The sequence below is a fragment of the Sardina pilchardus genome, chromosome 20, assembly GCF_963854185.1.
Source record: "Sardina pilchardus chromosome 20, fSarPil1.1, whole genome shotgun sequence".
NCBI classification, from domain to species: domain Eukaryota; kingdom Metazoa; phylum Chordata; class Actinopteri; order Clupeiformes; family Clupeidae; genus Sardina; species Sardina pilchardus.
In genome coordinates this window covers 10,718,284-10,743,580 of record NC_085013.1, presented here as the reverse complement: position 1 = coordinate 10,743,580, position 25,297 = coordinate 10,718,284, and the positions used below count along the sequence as shown (strand labels likewise).

The following is a 25,297-nucleotide window of genomic DNA, read 5'->3' as shown; positions in this document are numbered from 1 at the left end:
GGGTCGGTGGCGCTAACCTCGCTAACCTGATAAACACAGCACTGAGCTGCTATCGCTGGCCTACAACAGAAGACACTGAAGTGTAAACAGGAGCTCCTCGGCTTGTAGCAGTTCCTTCAGAGGACCAGGAGCCCCCCCCCCTCCCCTCCTCCCCTCCCACCCCTCCCCTCCCGTCCCATTCCCTCCCAGCCCCACTCCTCCCTGCCTCCCCCGTAGCTGCTGTTGCCATGGAAACAGGAGTCCAGGCAGAGGAGTGGCGCGGGGATGGCCGGCGGAATGTGCTGTGTCACTGCAGCGCGTGATGTAACGGCGCCAGGGCTCGGCTCGGCTCGGCTCGCGCTGGCGCTGCCTGGCAGCCTCTGCTGCTGCTGCTGCTGGAACCCCTGCTGGGGTGGAGTGGGCACTCTGGACCGTCCAGCCCCCCGGGAGCCGAGGACAACGAGAGCAGGACGCAGGAGACACACACACACACACACGGCTCTCCCTCTGGGCTGGTAGAGAGACCCAGCTCCAGAACAGATAGAGAGAGAGAGAGAGGGACAGAGAGAGAGAGAGGGACAGAGAGAGTGAGAGAGATAGAGAGGTAGAGGAGATTGATGGAGAGATAGACAAAGAGAGATAGAGGCACCGAAATAGAATGGGAGGGACCGAAAGATAGAGAGAGTTCAATGGAAAGACAGAGATGGGGACAGAAAGAAAGAGAGAGACAGAGCACTGGAGCGAAGTCTGGAGAGGACAGCAAATCTCCCCATCCATCCATCTTCCCACTCCTCCTCCCAGGGACCCCCCTCTCTCCTCCTCTGCTCCAGCAGTCTGGCTCTGAGGCCATAAATGTGTCTGTCCACCCACCCACCCGCCCGCCCGCCCGCCCGCCCGCCCGCCCTCCAGTCCACCCACCGGTCCACCCCCACAGAGCTGCCCACAGCCCCGGCGCCCTCCCTGGCCCCCGAGCGAGATTACTCGAAACCGTCAGGCTCTCTCTCACTTTAGGCGATTGGAAAGTGTCACATAAACATTTAGCCACGGTGCGGTGCGCCGGGGCCACTTAACGCCGTTCACCTTGCACAAGGTCAGATTTCAAAAATCTGCCCGCACACGAAAAACGACTTTAAACTTGTTGGTCAACATCAGTTCCACTTGACCTAGCAAGCGCCATAAAAAATCACGAGAGCACGTCGAGAAGAAGAAGGGAAAAAAAAGAAAAGAGAGGGGGGAAGAAGAGTGGGAGGAAGAGTGTGAAATATTCATGGGGCCGCGTAGGGGAGTAGGGGAGCGCGGACGAGAGCGAGCGAGCGGGCGGGCGAGCGAGGCACTCACAGTTCAATGGCTTTATTCCACATGATGACGTAGCCTGAGAGAGTGAAGGACTCCACGTTCACCATGTGGATGTTCCCCCGTTCCGTGCCCACGTACAGCCACTTGCTCTGGAAGGGCAGGTGGAGAAACGTGATCCTGTCGAGAGAGAGAGAGAGAGAGAGAGAGAGAGAAAGAGAGAAAGGGTTCTTATGAAAGAAAGGAAAGGATAATCCAGAGCAACTCAAGCTTTTGCTCTCTTCCTGTAAATATGTAAATGTAAATACCATTGAACAATGGCTATGGCAATACGATACAAGACTGCATCTTTGTGTTAAGACAGACAGTGACACGACAGTACTGAGGAGAACACTGATAAGAGTTCGCTGGTAAGAGATCAAAGGTTACCCAACGGAAACCAGTTTGACCTTTACAGAAGCACACTGACATTTCTGTGACCTCCATGCAGGCTGAGTTAAGTTACCTTTCCCTGTTGAACTTGAGCGAGTGCAGCACCGCCGGCAGCTTCTGCCTCAGGTTCCATAAGTGGATACTGTCGTCGGCCAGCGCGCTCACTAGCGCCCCCTAGGACAGCAAGCAAACAGGTCAAGTCACACTCGTATCACGCACAGCAGCAACAAACATCTCCCAGGATGCAGCAGGGCTTGAGATTATGAAAGAGACTAGTAGGGGCTTGGGAGGCTTTGCTGAATGTGCAAGCGTCCATTAAAACAGCTCCTGCAGGGATGCAGACTTTCATTAATGCAGTAATCCCTTAACTGTCCTCAGACAGCCATTAACCAGAGAAGAGCCTCATCCAGGAGTGAGTCATGGGGGCCCAGGAGCAGAGCAGAGGAGAGGGGGGGAGAGGAGAGGGGAGGGGGAGGAAGAGAGAGGTTAAAAGAGAGGACAGAAGAGAAATATGGAGGAAAGTGGGATAGAGAGAGAGAGAGAAAGAGAGAGAGAATATGAATGGGGAGGCGAGGACAGAGAAATCGAGATGTGTGGACAACAAAGGAAGAAAGAAGAGCAGAGAAATGTAGAGGGGAGGAGAATGAGGCCTGCAAGGAAAAGAAAAAGAATAGAAAGGAGGAGTTCTGGGAGAAGAGATTCTTGTTGAGGCTAAAAGGGGTGCAATCAGGACAGGACAGGAAAGGGAGGGGGAGGGCATGTGGGGTGAAGGGAAGCGGACTCCTGGCAGACTGACCTCGTTGATGAGGAACTGTAGCGCGATGACGGCAGAGGCGGGCTCATGTTGGCAGTAACACTCCACACCTGCTCGCCCAAACCTGCAGGCAGCACGGTCAAGGAACAACACACACCAACACACTCACATACAGCCTGCTTCTAAACAGACTACTACACCACATAAGATGCTCCTCTCCTTGTAATGTATTACATTTGATTCAGACATGCACCTAGACCAGCCACCAAACTCTGCCCATGCTATGCTATGCTACTATGCTATCTGCCTATGCTATGAACTTCCTTCATCATCTCCAGCAATCAGCATGATGACATGCAACAATACACCACATCACAGTCTAGATTCACCAAACGGGTGGGTGAGTACAACACAATTGGTTCAACACGCAAACATGCATCTGTGTGCTATCAGTCATCTTCCTCTTTGGCCATTGGGCAAGTGAGCGACAGAAGGGTGGGGTAGGTGCAGAGTTTGGGAGGGTGGAGAGGAAATGGTGCGAGGGGCCTTGGGTCTGTCAACTTCAGCCATTAAAAGTGTGCATTTCCTACAGACGGGGGGTTAAAAAGAGAAACAGGAAATAGTTTCCTCTGCATGCAAACCCAAACCTCCACTGCTTCCCACTGCCACTACAGACACCACCAGCAGGGGGAGTCTGCTTCAGCCCACACGACGGAGGCCCGTCAAAAGGTTAACTATTGAGAAACATGATGCTATTTACTACAACTAATGAGTTAATAAGTTAATATCAACATCCAAGAGCTCAACTCAGGGTTCCATAAAGAATTTTGTTCCAGTTGAAAAAAAAATCATATCATTATTAAAGACACAGAGTAGAGTGCTGCCTGGACACGGGACTTGTGTTTTTGTGTGGTGGTGACGTCGTCACAACCGAATTTAAAACGCCCGGATCAGGACACAATCCTGTTTTTTATGCCACCACCTGAACCAATTAGTGTGGTATGTGGAGAAAAAGAATGTGTCGCTAAGTGCAGACAGAGCGCATAAAGCTTAACCCAAAAATAAGAACAGAAGGCCAGCCCAAAACAGTCTCGCTAGAGAGCACTTAAAAACACACACCTCTCTGCGTCCAATCTAAAATAACAAGCCTGCTCGCTTCACCACTAAAACCACAGTGTGACATGACTTGCGGATGGTCTTCGTGCTTGTTGTTGGAGATGGTCTTGATGCTGTTGCTGGAGATAAGATTCCCCTTGACAGATACCTGACTGTCAGACACGCACATTGCCTGCTCTCATGCCCACGCTAATGAAGACTAATGATGAATGTGATTAGAGCCAAGCCAGCCACCCCCTCTCTCGAACACACACAGCACACCAACAAACTACCAAATGGTCATACACAAATAGCATTCCACCGTGTGTGACGCCCCGTAAAAGAGGTCTAGAGAGGCTTTAAGGAGGTTGTACAATTTACACGTTGGATGTTTGTTCAAGTTGTAGGTAGAGTAGCAAACAGATCATCCTCAACCAGAAGGATTAACTAGACAAAGAGACAGAGAGAGTTAAACAAAAGGTTCTGTAGACCAGAGGATTAGGAAGACCGCTCAACGACATGACCACATCAGCTGACTGTTTACCTGCTCAAAAGGTTAGCATTCGGGTGGAGTTACCAAGCACACTCTGCCCTAAGTCCAGCAGGGGTGTGGTTAACGACAATCTAATGAACGACGCGCGCAAGTCTTACTCATGTGTTCACCATGCTGAGCTGTGACTCTTCAACAGGAAATGCTAGAATCACATGAGACAGGCATGATTATTTCACTGCTTTCTTTCGCTCTCTCTTTTTCTCTCTCTTTCTCTCTCTCTTTCTCTCTATTCTGCCTTGTGAGACCGTTTCATCTCACTAGGGTAGGAGTGGAGAAGACAGACATTGTTGGGGAAACACTTCGACAGTGGTTGACAAGACAAAGATGGGAGAGGGCAGAAAAGTGTGTGTGAGTGTGTGTGTGTGGTGTGGGTGGGTGTGTGGGTGAGTGGGTGTGAGTGTGTGGGTGTGAGAGAAAGAGACACCGAGAGAGAGAGAGAGAGAGTGAGTGTGTGTGTGTGTGTGTGTGTGTGTGTGCACTCCACACTCAATGCACGATGGAGGATTGTGAATGAGCAGACTCCATAAGCAGCAGGACTGCCTTCAGCTCAGAATCCCATCTCCTGACCCTCAATAATATTCAAGTCCAAAAAAGTGAAAGACAGACAAAATAAATTTGACAGTCCACGTCAAGCAGTGAACTATTCTCCTGACATGTGGCTCCTACACTAGACAGCCTTCCAAAGCATCCAAAATGGCATACAATTACAGAGCCCAAGCTAACCCACATAATGCACAGCGTTACGGCGTGCTAGACAACAAAAATAAAACAGACAGTCTTGAATAACATCAATGCACAAAACATATTGAACACTCACTGCACACAATGCTGCCGACATAATTCAATATCCCAAGTGTACAATATGATCGTTATAGAATTATATAGATTACAAACATTACTTGATGCATACAACACAGATGCCTTCAGCTATCTTATGTCAAAGTTGTAACGAGCTCAACCCAACCTCGTCTGTTATAAACTGAAGTGCACCCTCAGGCCTAATTCGAGCTACTGTATATAATGGGACAGTGAATAATATGGGCAAGACAGTCTCTTCTCCACAAGGAGGCTACCAAGGCTGCACTAGCCAGTGTCACTCGCTCCTCTACAAGGAGGCTACCAAGACTGCACTAGTCACTAGTGTCACACGCTCCCCTGCAAGGAGGCTACCAAGACTGCACTAGCCACTAGTGTCACACGCTCCTCAACAAGGGGGCTACCAAGGCTGCACTAGCCAGTATCACTCACATGCTCCTCCACAAGGAGGCTACCAAGACTGCACTAGCCACTAGTGTCACACGCTCCTCCACAAAGAGGCTACCAAGGCTGCACTAGCCAGTATCACTCACACGCTCCTCTAAGGTGTCTCCGTGCAGATGGCACGCAACACTGCATCACACAGCACGCCACCACATGTAATCACAAGCTAGTCTCGGTCACACACACACACACACACACACACACACACACACATAGAGCATTGCGGGCCATCTGACATGCTACAGAGGACCCCGTGGCAAGCAGGCAGACGGGGTGGGGTGGGCTGGGTTGGGTTGGGCGCTGATGTGGCACAGTGCTCCTGCTCCTGCAGGCTGCGCTCTCCAGAGAGGGTGACTCACACTCACTCCACGCACACACACACTCACACACACACACACACACACACACATACACACACACACAGGCCGGGGGCTCTGGGCTACATATGGCCCCCAGCGCTCAAGCAGAGCATACACACTCCTCAGCAGAGCATGAGGTCAGAGATGAGGCTGTCAGCTATGGAGGAGGAGGAGGAGGAGGGGGATGTGTGTGTGTGTGTGTGTGTGTGTGTGTGTGTGAGAGAGAGAGAAAGAGTGTGTGTGTGTGAGTGTGAGTAGGGAGAGCGAGAGCGAGAGAAAGGAAATTGCCTCAAAGGCTTTGTGATAGAGAGATATATGCCTGTCATATGGCAGGACCTCTCAACTAGAATGGGATTAAAGGTGTGAAAGAGTGACTGAGTAAGTGAGAGAGTGAGAAAAGGGATGGAGAGAGTGAGAGGGATAGAGAGGAAGAGAGAAAAAAAGAGAGAGAGAGAGAGGAAGAGAGAGAGAGAGAGAGTCTGAGAAATGTGTGTGTCATCCAGCCGGAGAACCCCGCTGCACAGGCCTGACACCCGGGAGGTTACAGTAAGTCCTGCTGCCACGGTTACAGCCACAGACAGCTGCACCACCGATACTGTCTACTGTCTGCTCACAGCGAGAGAGAGAGAGAGAGAAAGAGCTGCTGACAGAGCCTATGAGCTGGCCTTGCACACAGGAGAAATGTGTGTGTGTGTGTGTGTGTGTGTGTGAGAGAGAGAGAGAGCGAGTCAGACGGAGGGAGAGATAAACAAAGGGAAGGGGGGAGAGAGAAAGAGAGAGAGAGAGAGAGAGAGAGAGAGAGGGGGGGGGGAGGCAAAAAAACAAACTGCATGGTGACTGACACAGCATGCTCTATGGCGGCAGCTTGGCTTTCCCCCCTCAGAACTTGTTTAGAAGAGCTGCTTGGGTCAAGGCTCTCCCGAGGCACTAGCCGAGCGGAATGTCTTCTACGGGAGCCACGCAGCAGGAACAACCACACAAACAAGGAAGTGGGATGGAATTCTCTCTCGTCTCCCTGCTGTGGGCGCCTGAAACAGGAGACTGGCAAAAAAAAAAAAAAGGAATGCACTTCTGCATACTCGCCCGTATTTTCTCAAAACTTCCTCTGAAGAGCACGTTGATCTTGGCGACCGGACAGGTTTGACTTTTTCACAAGCACTGAGCCGGGAGGCTGAGCGAGTCCGCTTCCTCCTTAAACTGGAGGCCGAACTCCAAGCCGAAAAAAATACAGACACGTGGCAAAAGCACATGGAACATGGACCACACACAATGGCATGCACTCACACTCCCCAAAACACACCACCTGTAAAGATGGAGAGACTTGCACGGAAAACACAATAGAAAGACAGAAAGAAAGAAAGAAAGAAAGAAAGAAAGAAAGAAAGAAAGAAAGAAAGAGAGGAGACTGTCACCTGTCTGTCTGTCACCTGCCTGCTTTCGACATTCATGCACAAACACTTGACGTCTATTAATAAAATCCCATGTAGGAGGACACAAAGGTGTCATACTTAGGGCGCTCTGCTGTCTCGGATTAACGCTGAAGTGGCAGCTATGGGGGTGGATTGCGTTACTCATCGTGTTGCACCGCGACATGCTTATGTGTATTTACCTCGGTACACATAATAAGAACCTGATGATGACTATATTACCCACTTAACTGGAACAGATTAGGATCGCGCAGGTCTGAATTCACAGTGGTCTGATAAACATCTGTTCACTGGGATGCTAACAATGAAGACGTGCTAGAGGTAAACCTAGGTCAATCGTTTTACAAAAAGCCCTACATGGAACAGATACTACTTTAACAAAATTCAAGCAATGTGAAGAATCAATTATTTGTATTGTGTTCTACACAGCTTCATAAAGGTTCAGTCTTTAATGGTCTTTTTTTCCATGGGCTAATCAATCTCACTCAAAAGCACTCAATAAAAAATGACTTGGAGACAGAAATAGCTGTACTTTGCGTAAAAGTAAACCATTCGTATCTAATCATCACCAGAAAATTCAGTGACTGTGAAAGCATGCCTGTCTGTGCAGACGCAATGCAATATTGCACCATTTCCTTTTAACATGTGGTAACTTGATGAGATATAATAACGACGTTCATTTCCTCTTTGCTATCAAGACTGGGTGGAACTTCCTTGTTCTAAAACTAAACTTCAGATGGCCATCTTAAAGTCACCCAAAGCCTGGTCTCCCAGACTCCAGCAGAAGCACCCTCAGCCTTAGCCTGAGACACACACAAACTTGGTGGGACTTTGGCAGGCAGCTTAATTGTCTTGAATTGCAGAGTAAAACTACTGAGCCCTGGAGCCTCCACACACACACAGACACACACACAGGCACAGCCAAAGTAAGAAGCAAGGCAGAAAAACTGAAAGAAAGGAAGAAAAAAAATAACGAGCCAGTGAGTAGCAAATAGGAGCAAAAGTCAGGTTCAGTGCCCCTAGATCACGAGATCCTAACAAGCCAGGTTTGCCAGCCCCAGTGCCTGTGGAATGTCCTGGGACAGGAAAGAGGCAGTCACATGCACGCTAACCCTGTGATAGCATCAGCTAGCCTGTCCAAGGCACTGAGAGCACCAAGCTTTCTAGCGAAGACACGAAATACAGACTCTCTCTCTCTCTCTCTCTCTCTCTCTCACTCTTTCACACACACACACACACACACACACACACAGCGGGTGACTGTGCAGAGAGAAGAGGAAACACTTCCTCATGTGGTAAACCTTGTGGCTTTGTGGCGCAATTCCCACCACACAGGGACGGTTCCTATAGCATTTTGCTCAGGTGAACACCACACAGTAGTAGCATATTTAGCAGGAACAGGAATGGCCAAACCAGTTTAAATGAGTCGAGGCCGGGCCATGTGTTCAAGAAGGTGCTATCAGCGTCACAACGAAAACCGCTGCAGTCACGGCTGTAAGTCAGGATGACACCCATCAACAGTTTTCAAATGAGCCAAAATGAGTAAACAAATAGAAAGACGCCAGCCTGTAATGACCATCACAGTCCTGCAAAACCACTCATTTCTTGGATTCAGCTCAGATAAGAGAGAAGAGGTTGAACAATAAACAAAATAGTCATCTTTTTAACCTCAGACTGGCACCAATAGAGGATAAATGTTTCCCTGTCAGCTTGCAAAGGATCAGGATTGGGTATAATCACCGTGAGAAACACAGAAAAAAAAACCAGGGAGGCTTCTCATCATCAGCCCCTGCGAACTGATATTACAGGAGTAAAGGTGCGGCTTAACAAACAATCAATACTGACTGAAGGATAAAATGTCGGGGTCAAACCAGTGGCGGACCATGATAACCACCTCTCTCATGCTATCATGATAAAGACACATCAAAAAGACATCTGACCCTTGGGACTATAATACTTAAGATTAAACAGTTCTACTGCTAAACAGGCAATATTGGTGACAGTGTTGCTCAAATGCTCAGCCCAATGAAGCTCATCAATGCCTGTCCTTAGATAAAAGGACGAATCACCTTGAGCAACAGTGGTCCCACTGGCACACAGCATGAGCAGGTTATCCACAGTCTTTCTCAGCCGCCACAGACTGAGCACAGAGGGGGCCACTTCCTCAACACCTTCCAGGATCCCCCATAGCTCATTCCACCTGGAATGCCCACCCCCCCCCCCCCCCCACCACCACCACCACACACATGCACACACACGCACACACCACGATGCATGCAGACTGTTGCCCATTCGTGAGCATTGCATAAGGGGGTTTCAGTTCCCCCCAATTGAAACCTATATTGCTGCAGCCACATATGTTTCAACTTCTCTACAATGCATACCATACCATCACAAACCACTACAAACACAGACATATGTGCAGAACTTCTCCATCTGCACATGGCTGAGGCAACACACTGACGCAATATATCGGTTACAACTACTGTTGTGACATCTTTCTGATAGCCGAGCAGCAGACTCCCAAGTCAATACAATGTGCATGCCACTAACACTGTGCGCTGGTCTTTGCCGATTCTCACAGGCCTGAGTGGCAGAGCGCGTTCAGGTTCTCACAAGATCAGGGGTTTATTCCCGTCACCCTGCTCCCATCAGTCATCCCCTGCCCTGCCACGAGCTCCCAAGAGGGCTGCCTCTCAGAGGCCAAGCCACCTCCTCTGGGCTTTACAGGCAGATTTCCCACAGGGACATGTTCTCATGTTCTCCAATGTGCCTGCCCTCAGAGACACTAGCCAGGGTGGCACCCATAGATCAGCCAGAGGATCCATCATCAATCAGCGCTCCCTTGAATCTACATTCACAGTTAGCTTTTGAGGCTAGTTGCACAGAGGCACAGCAGCCATGGATCGGTTTCCTACAGGCTGTAAGGCTCTGGACTTTGCAGGCTGCAACAGTGAGGGAGTAGCAGCACTGGAGTCCCCTGAGGTCAGCCCCTGTGGTACCATCAATCACTTTGTCAACCTCCAGTGTCGCATCATTGTTGCTTTGAGGAATCCACTGCGTAACACAAGCATCTGCACGTCAGAAGGCGGAAATGTGAGAAGCCATTGTGTCTAACTGCATCACAGAGTCACGGGGATAAAGACATTTCATCACAACTACAACAACTCGTTTGTGTGGCGGTTACAACAATTGACAAAGAGAATATTGAAATGACAGTTAATATTATGCATACCTTGTGTTGGACAGACTGTTTATGATTTAATTTTTGAGAAAAGGATACAATCTCAAAGCTCCACTCTGAGTCCCTATGGCGAGGATTTTCTGTACAGCGTCAAAAGCCATTGCTGAGGGCTGATAGGGGAACCCATGGCGCACAGTCTGTAAGGCAAAAAAAGGTAGTTCAACAGAACTATCACATACATACACAACAGAAAAAGAGAGATAGACTGAATAGATTCTAGGCCACCAAGGTTGGCTTAAACAAATAGAATAAAAGAAAAAGTAAATAGATGAACAGGCTTTGGAAATACAAAGATGTAAACCCAAAACATGAACAGAGGAAAGTTTTCTTGAAGGCATAACAAACATAATGTTTAGTGTATTAGTACACAGGACTGACAATTCATGTCTTTATTTGGATATTCTTGCCCAGGAAACATCTTTAGTCATCATGACCAAAAGAACTATCATCAATGCCATGGACTAAATGATATCTGGATACTTAATTTACTTTCTTCCTTACATAAAAGGGCAAAATTAGTTTTTGAGATTGATGACACTGATAGAAGACAATGCTGATTTGTTCTGACATTGAACAGAGAGTCTGGCAATTGCAATTACTCCGATGATGTGCGTCCCTGGAGAATTATTATGCTGCAAATGACTGTCATCATTATGAGAGCATTTAACAGACTGCCTATGTGAACCTTACAAGCACTTGCGTAGGCTGACGCATGACAACACGAATGTCTTGATGTTTTGCGGTTAAATAGCAAACCCTCATCCGCTGTAGGCTACACAATATCAACTAGCTTTGCTTAAAAGGGCCCGTAATAACCTGTAGCATTTGACACCTTTACAAACTGGAAATGCAACATTATCTGTCTGTGTGAACAAACAATTTAGAGCGCTCTTATGAGAGGGAAGTGCAGAAGCTCACATAGCTTTGAGTATGATGACAAGTCACTTCAGCCCAATGGAAATGGGACTCCCCGTCACCTTAGGTCTGCCTGGGAAGCTGGTTTAATAAGATTTCACTAGCTAGTTAGCTATTTAGCGGAATAGCATTAACACAATCCTGCCCTCTGATGCAATATAAGCAACTGATCTGAGTGACGTTAGCCCGACTAGCTAACTTAGATTTGCATAGAAATTATGAACCATAATATTTACATATTTACTATATTATACTTTTTACAGTAGCCAATGTTGAATGTCCCATCCACTGACAACCAAATTAGCCAACCTCTGCTAATGCCGTTGAATGAATACGCAACATTTCTATCAGGTCACTTTTCGGTTTTGCTAACGTTAGTCAACGCGACTTGGCAGCCAAGTCTATGGCATACTATGACAGTAGGTAGCTAGCTATGTATTTTGCTAATTCTTAGCAACACATTGGGGAAACACAGAATAAGCCTCTTATCTGACTGATTTCACACCCTCTTGGTCACTGGGATCAACCTGCCTGCCTATCTATCCACACAAAACGAAATTGATGTATGTGGCGGAGACGTCATTTGCGCGATTGCTACGTGTATATCAATTTTATTCGAACTGCCTGTATCGGATCCATCGGAACACTCGGTCTCCAAAGTGTGATATTGGGCCGCTGGGGTGCCATTTGCTCGTGGTCAACCCCTGCGACCCCCCGCGTGATAAGAACCCACCTTGCAGAGCTGGAAATTCTCCGACTGCAGGTTCTCCAGAATTGTGTCATTTTCCCTGTTTCCCGGTTGAGGTGATGCGGAGGAGGAGGATGACACGTTCGTCAAACCATCTAGCACCTTTCTGATATTAAACTTCTTCATTTTTCCCCCAATACAGACGAGGATCGCGACAAGTACTGGATCAAATGAGCAACCATAAATGGATAAGCGAGATGGCAACAGCCACACAATCGCACAGTCTTCTGCCAAGCTATATTGCTCTGTAAATCTCACATGTCAGGGGGTGTTGTCACGGCACACTCCATGTCAAAATATAGCCTAGGCTACCCAAGAACAAGTTTCCCTCTTTGACAACGGGTGCGTTCTTCATCCGATACTACTCCTCATCCATAGGAAAGATGCTATTGACAGCGTAATCCAAGCAGATTTAGTCAATCTCACCACCTCTCTGTAACCCCCTCTCTTCCCACAACCAACACGGAAACGCAGAGCTGCAGCCAGCCAGCCGGAGTCTTGCCGGAGCGGCACCCGGATGTAAGATAGGGGCGCTAGAACTCCTGTTCTGCGACCAGTTCTAGGATAAGACACAATTTGATAAGTTTATCCCCGTTCATATAATGGTACACTTTGCTAATAGGACTGACTCTCTCTCTCTCTCTCTCTCTCTCTCTCTCTCTCTCTCTCTCTCTCTCTCTCTCACACACACACACACACACACACACACACACACACACACACACACACACACACATATTTTGTACAAAAGTATAGGTTATAGGCCTTTATCTCCCTCAACAATGGAATTCTCTTCTCTGATTGGCTGATGGGGTGGCCATTAACTTCGTATAACCTGCTACCTTTGAAGTAGGCTAGTTCCCGTATCACACTTGAATATTAATTCGCCAAACTCGTTGCGAAGTTTAAATGAACTGTCACGTTGCATCCAAGCTGAAATACAGACGTGCAGAACCATAGTGACATTGTAGCATATGACGGAGGTGGATTGTAGCTAGTTTGATGCCATTTCGGCTACAAAAGTAGCGATCTTTCAAAGTTAAAGTTAATCAGAATCCTGGGATATGGCCGCTTGACAACGGGAGAGATAGAACTAACGACTGGCTTTTGGCCGTAGCAACCAGCCATTTAGAACTAACGACTGGCCTTTGGCCATAGCAACCATCCATTTTAGAACTAGTAACGGCAGTTTTGTCCTGCAAGTAGAAAGTTGATATGTGGCGGAAAGTAGTCCCACAGTCAAGACCGTTTTAGCGATGTTAACGGACGCAACGGTGGAATAAAACTATGTTCTAAATATACAGGTTATGAATACAAACGGGAGATAAGCGGGATAACGGCCTTCGAGGTCGACCGGTTCGATGGAAATAATGGCACGGCGGAGGTAACTCCGTCTCCGTGCTTCGCACGTCGCCGGAGTTCTAGACCTCCACCTAGCCATTATTTCCATCGAACCGGTCACCTCGTCGGCCGTTATCCCTTACAAATACTGTATTCAGACATAAAACTGCATGGACCCACCCCCAAGCTGGAGGATAGCCTAGGCAGGTAGCCCTTTATGAAGTCTCTGTTTTATCCTCTGTCACGATATGAACATACCGGTGCATGTGGACCAGATTTATATTAGAGTGCAACTATTGAGGTCATTACATAATTGTAGTGTACTGGATATTCCTCTCTGTCTTGCTTTCAGGAAGACTGAAGAGAACCCAGCCCTACATCAGAAAGACAATGGGTGCATTCCCAGTGGATTAGCTGGTCTTTCTAGTGGGGCATCCAGGGACGCATTATAATGTGTAAGTGGGTCGTTGTCAGCACACCTACTTTTGTCTCTCTCTCTCTCTCTCCCTCTCTCTGTCTGTCTGTCTCTCTCTGTCTCTCTCACACACACACACACACACACACACACACACACACACACACACACACATACACACACACGCACAGTGATTGAGGTGGAGTTCGAAAGATGACACCCTCTCCACTTTTAGCCCTGTATCACTCTCAGAGTGTAAACAGAGTGCAACAAAACTTTTGCTCCTCAACCTATCTAATCAGTCATACTGATTTCTGCCAACTGAGTGACTATATTGCAGCAGCATTAACACCACAACAATAGTGTCAGACCACTATTTGTATTCACTACTAGATGAAAGTACAGAATTAGCAGAATTTCCATTGCATTTAATCTGAATACTTTCTTCAGCTGGTGGTTCTTTTCTTTACATCAGATGGGATTCTGTTCTGCATCAGTTCTGTTCACGGGAGGAATTCCCAGAACATGTCAATATTTTTCTTTTAAGTAGTACACAACATAGTCAGTGTACAGCTACAAATAGGGCTTGATAAAAGGGACTAACACTGCTACAGCTTTCCATTTAAACCATGGAATCTTGATTTTCCTATACGCTCATTGCAACAGTGCATATGATAGTTGCAGCAATATTGTGTCCAAGTATTTTAGCTAAAAGAAAAGTCAGCTTTAGGGTAGCTGACAAATGTGTGTGAGTTTCCAGTTTATTTCCCAGATACCACTAGATGGCAGTGCCTGAATGAGCAGGTTGTCAGGCAGCTGCATCAAACAGAAGTCATTCAGCGAATGGATTGCAAGAGAGTATGGCTCCATTGAGAGGCAGGAGCTGAGCAGTGTCTGATTAAAGGCTTCACTGTTGATCTGAGGGCTCCTCTTCCCTCCTTTCCTCCACCTCCTACCCATCTCCTCACTTCTTCACCCCCACCACACACACACACACACACACACACACACACACAAACACACACACACACAACCCCCCCCCCCCCCCATGCTGCTGCAGAGCCACTCCTCTCCTCTCCTCCCGCCTGCCTCTCCACCTCCGCCATCTGCTCGCGCAAAACACACACGGAGTCGGCCACCACGCGTCTCGCCGGACCCGGATGAGGGTTGGCATGGTGCTCACGCCCGGGCCACTCGGTGCCATATGTACCCCCCCCCCCCCCCCCCCCCCATACACACACACACACACACACTCCTGCCGGTCTCGGCAGAGAGAGAGGAGCTCGCAGTTCGCCCGGGCAGCCTGCAGAGTCCAGCCTCTGAGTTAGCAGGGCTCCACGTTGCTCATCAGCACCTCTATTTCGGTCTGTTTTCACATAGTAACAACGCTACAGACTTTGTGACGGCATCCTGACGATATCTGAGGCCATTTTTATACACTGTGAAGGGCCGTCTTGGCAACTGGCTGGTGCCTTTTGTGAGATGCTCAAAAGCATATTATGTATTAAATTATATGTCATGTGTGACCATGAGACATCGACCTGATTCTGGAATTGTAAATATAATCATTCACAATAACAACTGATTTCATCTAGTAGGATGATTATCTGTCAAAACCCTGTCATCCAATTACAGAAAAATGGTGGCGGCTGTTATGTGCCTGTCCCACTAGTCAAGAGCTGACCCATGTCTAGATGGCAGTATTGCTTCACAAACAGCTTCATTCTGCCTCCTCTATGAACTCAGCTCTGTGATTTATGTATGTGCTTCATAATGTATGGTAGGCACTTTAACATGTGAACATACAGTACGTTCTGCATGAATTATATAGGAACATCACATTGTGACACACATTTGATTGTCATTTTTACTGACCTCACTTAATTTGCCCATTCAATTAGCATTTAAATGATATTACAGATATTCACATTAAGGACATGAATATGACACCACTGCATCTCAACGGTAATTATCCAGGCATACATGGCACTGATGATGGTGTTAATGGTTCATGTGCTGAATCTGATTACTTTTGGCAGAAAATCCTATTGGTGATCTAAAAGATCAGGGTTAACAGGAAAACTTAATTCTCCGGTGGCGGTTTCCTCCCTCTCTCTCTCTCTCTCTCTCTCTCTCTCTCTCTCTCTCTCTCTCTCTCTCTCTCTCTCAAGCCCTGGTTACATTGAGCACTGCCCGCGATCCAACCTAGACCTGCTTTTATCCAGGGCAAGGACCCATATATAGCAGCTTAAGCTTTCCTCCATCAGTTTAGTTCCTGCAGAACGCACACCAGCCATTTAGACAGGACATGCAGTAGTACCTTACTTTCTGCTGCCTGGACAACCAAGGTATCATATAGTAGAACATCAACATGCATCTAGCCCTGAGATTAGCACATGTCCCTGTGTATGTCTTTTGCCACACAAAATGATTCTTTGTCTGATCATAATTTCTCCAGTAAATAAAGCATCAATGAGTCATGGATGTATCACCAAGGGGCTGAGGATTTGTAAACGAACCATTTTGGCATGTAGGATACCGTAAGCAGTATGTAGAACACATCCCCAGACACAGCAAGGACACTGCAAAGTAAGACTACAGGACAGCAAAGAACAGATGGGTGGACCAAAATACCCCATCTCTGATATACACCATGTCAGCACTATAAAGCCACAAGGCTCCACTTCAACAGCAGAAACATTTGAAAAACAACAACAACAACAACAACAACAACCGTCGTTTGCCCAGATCATGATTGAAATGCAGAATGTGAGGGTGATGTGTTTCTGTGAGTCCACTAATGGAACAAGTACCTGAAAGTATCAGAGCAATAGAGTTTTCCCCCCCCACACATACTGCTCTCACACTGAAAGATGATATGTTCTATGGACAGTGAGCTGTTGTTTATATAAAGCAGTTGTGCCACATAAATATGAGATTCTGCTTTTTTCTAGATACGGGCTTATTCCCCAAGAAAACCCTACTTTTTATAGTACAAGCTCTGGTGCAGTCGCTTGGCATAGCGCTCACCAGTATAAGGAAATGTTTCATTTGGCAGGCAGGTATTCGGAAAGAATATCTGCCGCATTCGCTCAGACAGCCCTCAATTTGGCAGCAAGAGGAGAAGCTTCAAGCTCTACCCAGCACCATGCTGGGATCAGACCTTTGAGTTCATGTCTGGTTTTGACAACTTTAAGCCAAATTAGCACTTCGCTTGGAAGGATATCCCTCCAGCCTCCCCATTCTTTTCAGCTCACGGCGGGGCTCAATATTCACTTATGAGGGAATTGAACCATTAAATGCACAAGGTGAGAAATCTGGTGGAATTTCTGAAAATATAGAGTGAATCAGCTTATTTAAAATACCATTCTAATTAGATTTTCGGGGGAATCTTTGAAGGTTTTTGATGCGCACAGATCCCGATTAAACAAGACACATTTAGTGTTTCTAAACAGACTGCTAATAACTGTTTTCCATTTAATTATTAGTGCATGGACAGCAATTAAGAGTCCCTTTGTGTCTCGTCAGACATAGCGAAGCTGAGTCATAGAGCAGGTGAGTCATCATCACTCAAACATGTTGTGGAAGTGTGTGAAGGCACTCCAGCTCCTCTCTCTGATGAGACCCGTCTCTTCTGGGGAGTGTGTGAACGTCCTCCATCCTCTCTCTCTCTCTCTCTTTCTCTGTTTGTTTGTTTTTTCAAGTGTCTTCAGTCATTTAGGCTTTGAGCACACCAGCCGGGATGACTGAGTGTAGAGTCTGTGCGCACACCCTCAGTCTCTCTCTCTCTCTTTGTGTGTCTCTACCCCATTGTCATTAAATATGCTGCTCCTTCTCAGTGTCTGTAATGTTACACCTCTCTGAGTGGAACATCTGTCTCTGTGAATGAAGGCATATCCTAATCCCGTCTGATCCTTTTCTGTAACTTCTCCCACATTGCGTTGCTCCATCACCTCAACTCTCTAGTAGGCACAGCTCCCCACCATACAAAAAAAATATTAATAACAGGAATTCATCATTCAAGAATTCAGGAATCAGGACTCAAATAGTCTTGTTCCAATGGACACTTATAGCATTCGTATACTCTGCTATTAGCTTTCTGTTTTAGTTTGCTGTTTTCATTAGCAGATGAATGATTTCTAGGTGCAGAGAGAGTGTCAGAACAAGCCCATTCAGGTAGGTGCCGGGCACTCCAGTCGACCCCCTCTGGAGTCCCTAGGCAGGACTGGGCTGTCCACACCTGTCCACTGTAAGAGCCAGATGGCTGGGAGCAGTGTGTGTGAGGCCCCCTGAGAGTGGACAGCATAAGCTCGGCACACACACACACACACACCACTCTGAAATGATGAGATTCCCCTCTTCGGTGTGGAAGAATGGCACGGTGGCCGGCACACAGCGGCAGGCTTTAGAGAGAGCTGCTCATCGCGTCTGGTGCTGCTGGTCTGTGTCTGCGGAGCTTGTTTTCATTTGAAGTATAGCCTGGAACCTCACAGCAGAGGACTGTCAACAAATCAGCGGGATATGAGAAGTGGTTTATGTGTTCTTTGTTGACAAAATAAAAAAAAGTGCTGTTTACATAAAGATCACCTGGCTTTACTTGAAAAGGTGTAAGAACGGAAGCCGCATTGGGGAGCTGTTTCAACGTTTGTGGAAAAGATCTTGTTGCGAGCTCGTCCTCCTCTGGGGTACAGTGCATTCTCTACGTCCTGAAACACCGGATAATTGCTTTTTTGTGTGATTCTGGAGTGTGTCCATGCAACGCCCCCGACCCAAACTAATCCCCTTCGGGACACTTCCCAGTTCATAACGAGTGCAGTAAACAGTTGTGGCATCAAGTCTCCACGGAGCAGCATGCAGATCAAGCTCAGCGTATAAGTTCTGGCCAGGGATCAGATGTTACTCAGTAAAACAGAGCCCGTCTTTTTTACCAGTGCTCTCCCCCGGCTTCTTGGACAGGGAAATCGAGCTCCTCCCAGCTCCGCCCCGACTGATAAACGATTCCAAGGCTTCAGTGTTCAATATGGCACAGACCTCTGGGGGGCCAGAGAGCTTGGTGCAACTCCAAGCGCTTCCTCCAGAAAGCATTTCCCAAAACTGGGTCAAGACAAGTGCTATTACACAAAGTCTGCGGTATAAACAGTTTCCTGTTGGTCTCACAGCGGGGTTGTGAGAAATGATGCCTCTGTCTGTTTTCTGAAAAGATTCTTTTTTTTTTTCGAAAAAAGATAGAGGAAAACATGGTGCCTTGTGCTCTCATGAAGACATCTATTTTCTGCCTTTTTAGATCTTTTAAATAACATGGAATTATGGAAGAGCATGTTTGCAAGTGTTGTATATGTATGTGTATGTGAGTGAGTGTGTGTGTCTCTCTCTGTGTGTGTGTGTGTGTGTGTCTGTGTGTGTGTGTGTGTGTGTGTGTGTGTGTGTGTGTATGTGTGTGTGTGTGTGTGTGTGTGTGTGTGTGTGTGTGTGTGTGTGTGTGTGTTTGTTTGTGTGTACGTGTGTGTGTGTGAGTGTGCTTCTTTATGAGTTTTTCTTTCCCTCAAGATAGAAAAAATGCAAAAAATGAAACAGCCTCCCTCACCTACTCAATCAAAACGGCTATGCCCTTCAGTGACCTTCAACGTCACCTTAAGACAGATGTACTTAAGACTGGCTGTGAGTTTGTTTGAAGTCGTGTGCCGCTTCTCACAAATTAATCCCCCCCCTCGGGCAAATTCGCAGTGACAGTGAGGATTCACCTGAGAATCGAGGCCCACACGCATTCCCTCACCTGCTCCTCTTCAAAAAAAAAAAAAAAAACTCTTCCCATTTAAATTCCCTGGCGGCACGACACCGATGCAAATGACTTCCGCTCGCCAAACTTGGGAGGCGAAAACTTTTCAGATTAGCCACTGCTCGACTTGCCGAGTCGAGATCATATTAGCGAACGCTCGGCGGCTCCTGCATGCATTAGGATAATACTGAAGGGGAGCGGCTGCATCAAGCCGCCGCGGAGTCCTGATGGCATATTTATGATTGGCTGCCGCGAGGCTCCCGGGCCATGACAGACTGGTGACTGCCGCGCGCTCAGAAGGAGATGTTCCCTTTGGTCCTCTTCTCCCCTGTCTGCACGCAGCTAACTCCGCCTGACAAAAGGCGAAAATGCACAGCAAACGATGTCAACGCTGGCCCACGGGGGGAGGGGGGATGGATTTCAGTGTAAAAAAAAAAGACAATGGAGTGGAGTCTGAGAGAAGAGAGGAGAAGAGAAGAGAAGATGTTCCTGTTGTCAGGGAGTGAATGCGGGAGGTTGGGGTTGGTGGGAGGGAAGTGTGTTATGGGGTGGGGATGGGTGGCTGGGGGTAGGCGTGCATTACTTGTTAGTGTGTCAGCATTGCTCACAGTGAGCTTCCTGCCATGCTGCTTTGTTTATTAGTCTGGAAGCTGTTGTGGGGATTAAGATGAGTGGGGGGTATACACACCCTCTGAGTTTTTCTGGATGTATGTGTGTGTGTGTTTGTTTGAGAGACAGACAGAGAGAGAAAGAGAGAGTGCGTGTATGTGTTCATGTGTGTTCATGTATATATGTGCGTGCTTGTGCACGCGCAAGCATGTGTGTGTGCGTGTATGTGTGTGTGGACCTGCTGTGCATGTGCGTCTATTGGGCTAATCATCAGTGAGGTGTTTATTAGAAACCCAGCACAGCCAGAACGCAACGGTTGCCAGGACGATGATGTGAGGTAAAACATTTCACTTAGGACCCAGCGTCTTGCGGTCACGTGACTGCACATTAGCCCACCCAACAGGGGCCACCGGGAGAGCAGAGCACAACATTAAAATACATGTTTATGCAGACTGATTTTCATACGCTTGCTCAGGCAAGAGCCGCCGCTCATGCCTTTCACACACAAATGCCAGGTGCATTTTAAAATCTCTTGTGTTGCATTTCTAAAAGGCGGAAATGAGATGCAAAAAATGTCTCTTGTTATGTTTCATAATTATGACTTAATAATGTGACCATGACCGCCCTAACTGGGTCAAACGTACACAGTAGACTGTTCATAATGACTGTTGGTAATGGTCTTTCCTTGTCTCTTGTCCGTTCTGGAGTACTGCACCATCTCCAGCCTCTGTAGTCTCGGTGCCTCGTCCCCTCCCCTCTCTTTGCAGCTCGTCCTGTCAGATACGGGTGAGCACACCGACTCCGGCGGCTCCATCAACGCCCTGAGACTCAGACGGCAGCGGAGTGCATGAAACGGTTAAAACGCTGAGTAACAGAGTGTTCTGGCTCTGCTTCGGCGGTCCCACTCTCTCTCTCTCTCTCCCTCCCTCTCTTTCTCTCTCTCTCTCTCTCTCCCTCTCTCGCTCTTCCACTGATGAAAGCGCGGCGGCTAATACAAAGCATCAGTTTCACATCCTTACGGCGGCTGAACCCTGTTCCCATTCACCTCTTCCTCCTCCTTCTCCTCCTCCTCGTCTTCTCCCCCCCCTCAAAGCCAGCGCCCCGAAGTGTGATTCATTTATGAACTCCGAGCGGCCATCGCACCTCTGAACTGTCAAAGCACTCTCTGCAATCGACACGGAGGAGAGAGAGAGAAAAAATAAGGGTGGGGGGTGGTGGTGGTGGTGGTGGTGGCGATGGCGGGGCGAAGGGGAGGGAGAGGGGGGTAGAAAGAGAGAACTTGCCTAAGATAAAAGCACTCTGTCATCCCTCTCTCTTGCCGCACTGTGAGAGGGAGGAGTGAGGAGGGGAAGAGCCGTTTCGTTGGAGAGGCCATGAATATTCCACGCTATTGTCTGCCACGGCTGCAAGGTGTGCGCTGACAACACAAAGGCTGAGGTGCACTCGACACGGCCCTGGAGGAGACACGGTGGGGTGGGGAGGTGGGGAGGTGGAGGTGAGGTGGAGGTGGAGGTGGAGGTGTAGAGGGCCCAGACAGTGGCGGCCAGGACTCCGCAGTCACATTTCACCCAATTCTGTGTGTTTCCTGCTCTTCCTGCTCACTCCTCTCTCTCTCTCTCCCTCCCTCTCTCTCTCTCTCTCTTGCTCTTCCCATCTCTCTCTCTCTCTTTCTCTCTCTCCCTCTCTTCCTATCTCTCTCTCCTCCTCATTTTCTTCCTCCTTTAATGTCGGTGTGGTGCCATTCATTGTCATTCATGAAAAATTCACTTTTTGTTCCTCGGCTGAGGGTTCCCAGCTGAGGTGGTGGGAAATCTCGGCGCTAAATAATGAATGGAGGAATATTTCAGCTTTGTTATCTTTCGGAAACTAGCAAATGAGACGCTGTCGACAAACAGACACTACTGTACAGCCATGGAGAACCATACAACCATGAAGGATTGAAGAAAGGGTCTAGATATTCGCAGTTGTGCCGGTAAACCACAGCTACCAGTACACAGCCAATTGTTGGTGGATACCACATGTAACATGTTCACCATATTTTAATAGTTTTTCCTATTATCACAGGCTGTGATGGACTTCCTCTCCATACGCACTGTTGTTGGTCGAGAGTCGAGGGGAAACTGTTCTCTGTTTGGACGGGACTGTTTTCCGCCGAGCTGTCACCTCCTGTTAGCGTCACACGTCCGACCCTCGGCAGCAGGGTCACCAGTGACCCTCGGGGACGCCGGCACCGCAATCAATATCCTCCGGGCTTCCCTATAGGCACAGCGCCGCTACGGTCACCTGAGTAGTTAAAGGGAACATCTGACCGTGTCTTGACCGTGTCCTGTGCGAGCAAAAGTCGCCCCCCCTCCGCGCCTCGCTGAAGGACATCGCGTGGAGGAAGAACAGACATACTAGAAACTTCTCACTTTGTTCCCAACAAAAGAGGAACAACAACAACAACAAAAAAACTACGGGGCCATAATCATCTGATTATGTCACGAAACGCTGTCAGTTATGTAAGGAGTTATCATTACGATGATCATGTTCTGTCCCCAGTGGTTATTTCTGAGGAGGGCGGTCTGCGGGTGAAGCTAGCGGCTTGGCACGAGAGGGACAGCCGCTCCTGTGATGTGTGGGTTCCTGTTGTGGTCTCCCAGTAGGGAAGTTGTCACATGGGGAGGCGGCGGTATTGTGGGTGCTCGCAATGCTGGACTCTGCACACGCAGTGTTAATCATGTGTCACGACCAAGAGACAAACCCCAGGCCAACTCCACCACCACCATCCACCTCCCCCCTCAGTTCACTCTACTCTCTTCCCCACACAAAGGCACCGCCGGCAGGGACAGCCTGTGCCAGTAAAGAGCCTTGTCCTGTCTTGGACAGGATGAAGCTGTTTCCCCCCCGGCAGTCACAGAGCTGCCACTGGCCTCCCTCCACTCTCTGGCCTTTCCTCTTCCTCTCTCCACCTCAGACCCAATCTCACCATGTCTGTTTTCATAGCAGTCATGGGGAAACACTGGCTATGGCTGCACAGTGCACACTGTCGACCCGGGACACTGTCCTGAATAGACTTGACCTTGAAGGACAGAACACAAATAAAATGAAAAAACAACAACTTTGAAGCATTGAAGCGTTTCGTAATGAGATGAAGCTATTATTAATGCAATCCTTTCTTGCAGGGATTGACAGCGTATTTTCACGATATTTCCGGCACCCCTTTTGCAAGTGCATGTATATTTCAGGATTCAAGACAGAGCGCATGAAGACACTTAAGAGTCACAGTCACACACACACACACACACACACACACACACACACACACACACACACACACACACACACACACACACACACACACACACACACACACACACACATACACACACACACATAGACACACACACACACACACACACACTCTCATTAAGTAATCATGGCGTTTACCACAAGCCTTCGCAACCAATCTCACTCCAGAAGAGGGTCACTCTGCCCGTGTGTGTGCATATGTCTTCCCCCAGTAACGACATCTCCTCTGGTGCACAGCTCACTGAAATGGGAATATTAGTCTTCATCACACATTTACTGTCCCCGATAGCTTACTCTGTCTAAGGATCCCGGCGGAAACTTCTGGAATTAGTGCAGATTTTGATGAGCTCATTTATATCTGTGTGGCAGACATAACTGAAACAGACCCACAACTACACAACGCCTCAGTCTGCCATTAGAGACACACACACACGCACACACACACACACACACACAAAACTTCAGCGCCGGAGCTAATTGGCGGGGAGAATCCTAATCAAAAAGCCCAAACATGCTTTCTTACGACACCTTCTGAGACGGGAGGAAAAACAGTGGGTGTGTTTCCATGGAAACTGTCCAAGAGAGAGGAGAGGTGACAGTGGAGAGAATGTGCCGGACACAGCCTTGGTAACTCTAACACCAACACATCACGTATCATCGCCGGCCGGAGTTCATTCCGGTCCCCACAAATACACAAAGTCTGCGATCTCTCATATCTCCAGTGAAACAGATCTGCCGGCTTAGCAGGGCAGGGCGACTTGCCCAGCAGGAAACCAGAAGGCTCACCAGAAGAAAGGTATCGGGAACACCAGGTCAAGGACATGCAATGATGAAAGTGCATCAAATACATTGTGACACCAAGTGAAGCGTGACTTTTCTGGTACAAAATGGAATTTCTTTACACGCCTGCATGACTTGCACCATTTATAGGCCTGTTTATCTGCTCTGACCCAACAAATGTTCCCTTTTGATTTGTTTTCTTGCCAAAGACAAAGGCAAAAAGTGAAATTAAAAATGTGACATCAAGACGTTTTTCCCCCAAAAAAATGCATTGATGTTGCTCTCCTGGGATCCATGATTTCGAAACAGCTGTCTTATCAAATACTGAAGCACTAAAGCTTGATAACAAAGACTTACATTCTTTTGGAGGCATCTGGTTTAAAATCCCATACCAGAGCACTCTTGTTAATCACAATCAATGTTATCAGGACAGTTGCATTCATATAAATGCAGCCGAGCCACCCTGCTTTCGCACATACAGGGAGATCATTACAAATCCTGTCACATTTGATTTTCTTTCTAATGCATCACACGAACATCTGGCCTCCGGTGCCGTAATAGCACTGTGATGAAAGATGTCTGCATGTGTCTTTCCCAGGCTTAATAACCGACGCCACGTAGAGATTACTGCTACACAGTTAAGGGGCTTCGCTACATGCCACAATGCTCCGTGACTACAATTACAGCTGGCAATTACCAGTTTACGCGGTTCTTAAATCGGTCTGTTTAAAGTCGACTAAGCACTGTTCCATTATGTGTGTAGTCATCGGAGAAATTTAGCCGAGTTGTGCATAGGTTTTTCGCAATTCGGCCTCTGCAATGTTGTCACGCTCAATTGCCATTCGCATAGCTTAGTCTCAGCGTTCATTTGGTTCCTCGGATGCTTTTTAAAAAGCAATGGCTTTCTCACATGTGCGCGCCGCGCAGGCAGGCACCCGCTGACCCTGGCTCTATCCGCGCTCCATAACCCCCCAGGCTGAGCTTCAGGCTAGCGTGGTGCAACCTTTTGTCTTCTGCCAAGTAAAG

The 25,297-nt window shown here is 47.9% G+C and overlaps 1 protein-coding gene across 5 annotated transcripts in view; it reads right to left on the bottom strand.

Annotated features, from left to right (window-relative positions):
- The window catches only part of stxbp5b (syntaxin binding protein 5b (tomosyn)), a 37,900-nt gene extending 25,379 nt beyond the window's left edge, over positions 1-12,521 (bottom strand). For all 5 annotated transcript variants that reach the window (XM_062523228.1, XM_062523230.1, XM_062523229.1 and 2 more), the window contains exons 1-5: positions 12,045-12,521; positions 10,436-10,533; positions 2,501-2,582; positions 1,778-1,878; positions 1,318-1,452 (exon numbers count right to left, since the gene is read on the bottom strand). In XM_062523228.1, the coding sequence (XP_062379212.1) occupies positions 1,318-1,452; positions 1,778-1,878; positions 2,501-2,582; positions 10,436-10,533; positions 12,045-12,185 (557 nt within the window). In that variant the 5' untranslated portion in view covers positions 12,186-12,521. The remainder of the gene's footprint in view (positions 1-1,317; positions 1,453-1,777; positions 1,879-2,500; positions 2,583-10,435; positions 10,534-12,044) is intronic.
- Positions 12,522-25,297: the final 12,776 nt, after the last annotated feature.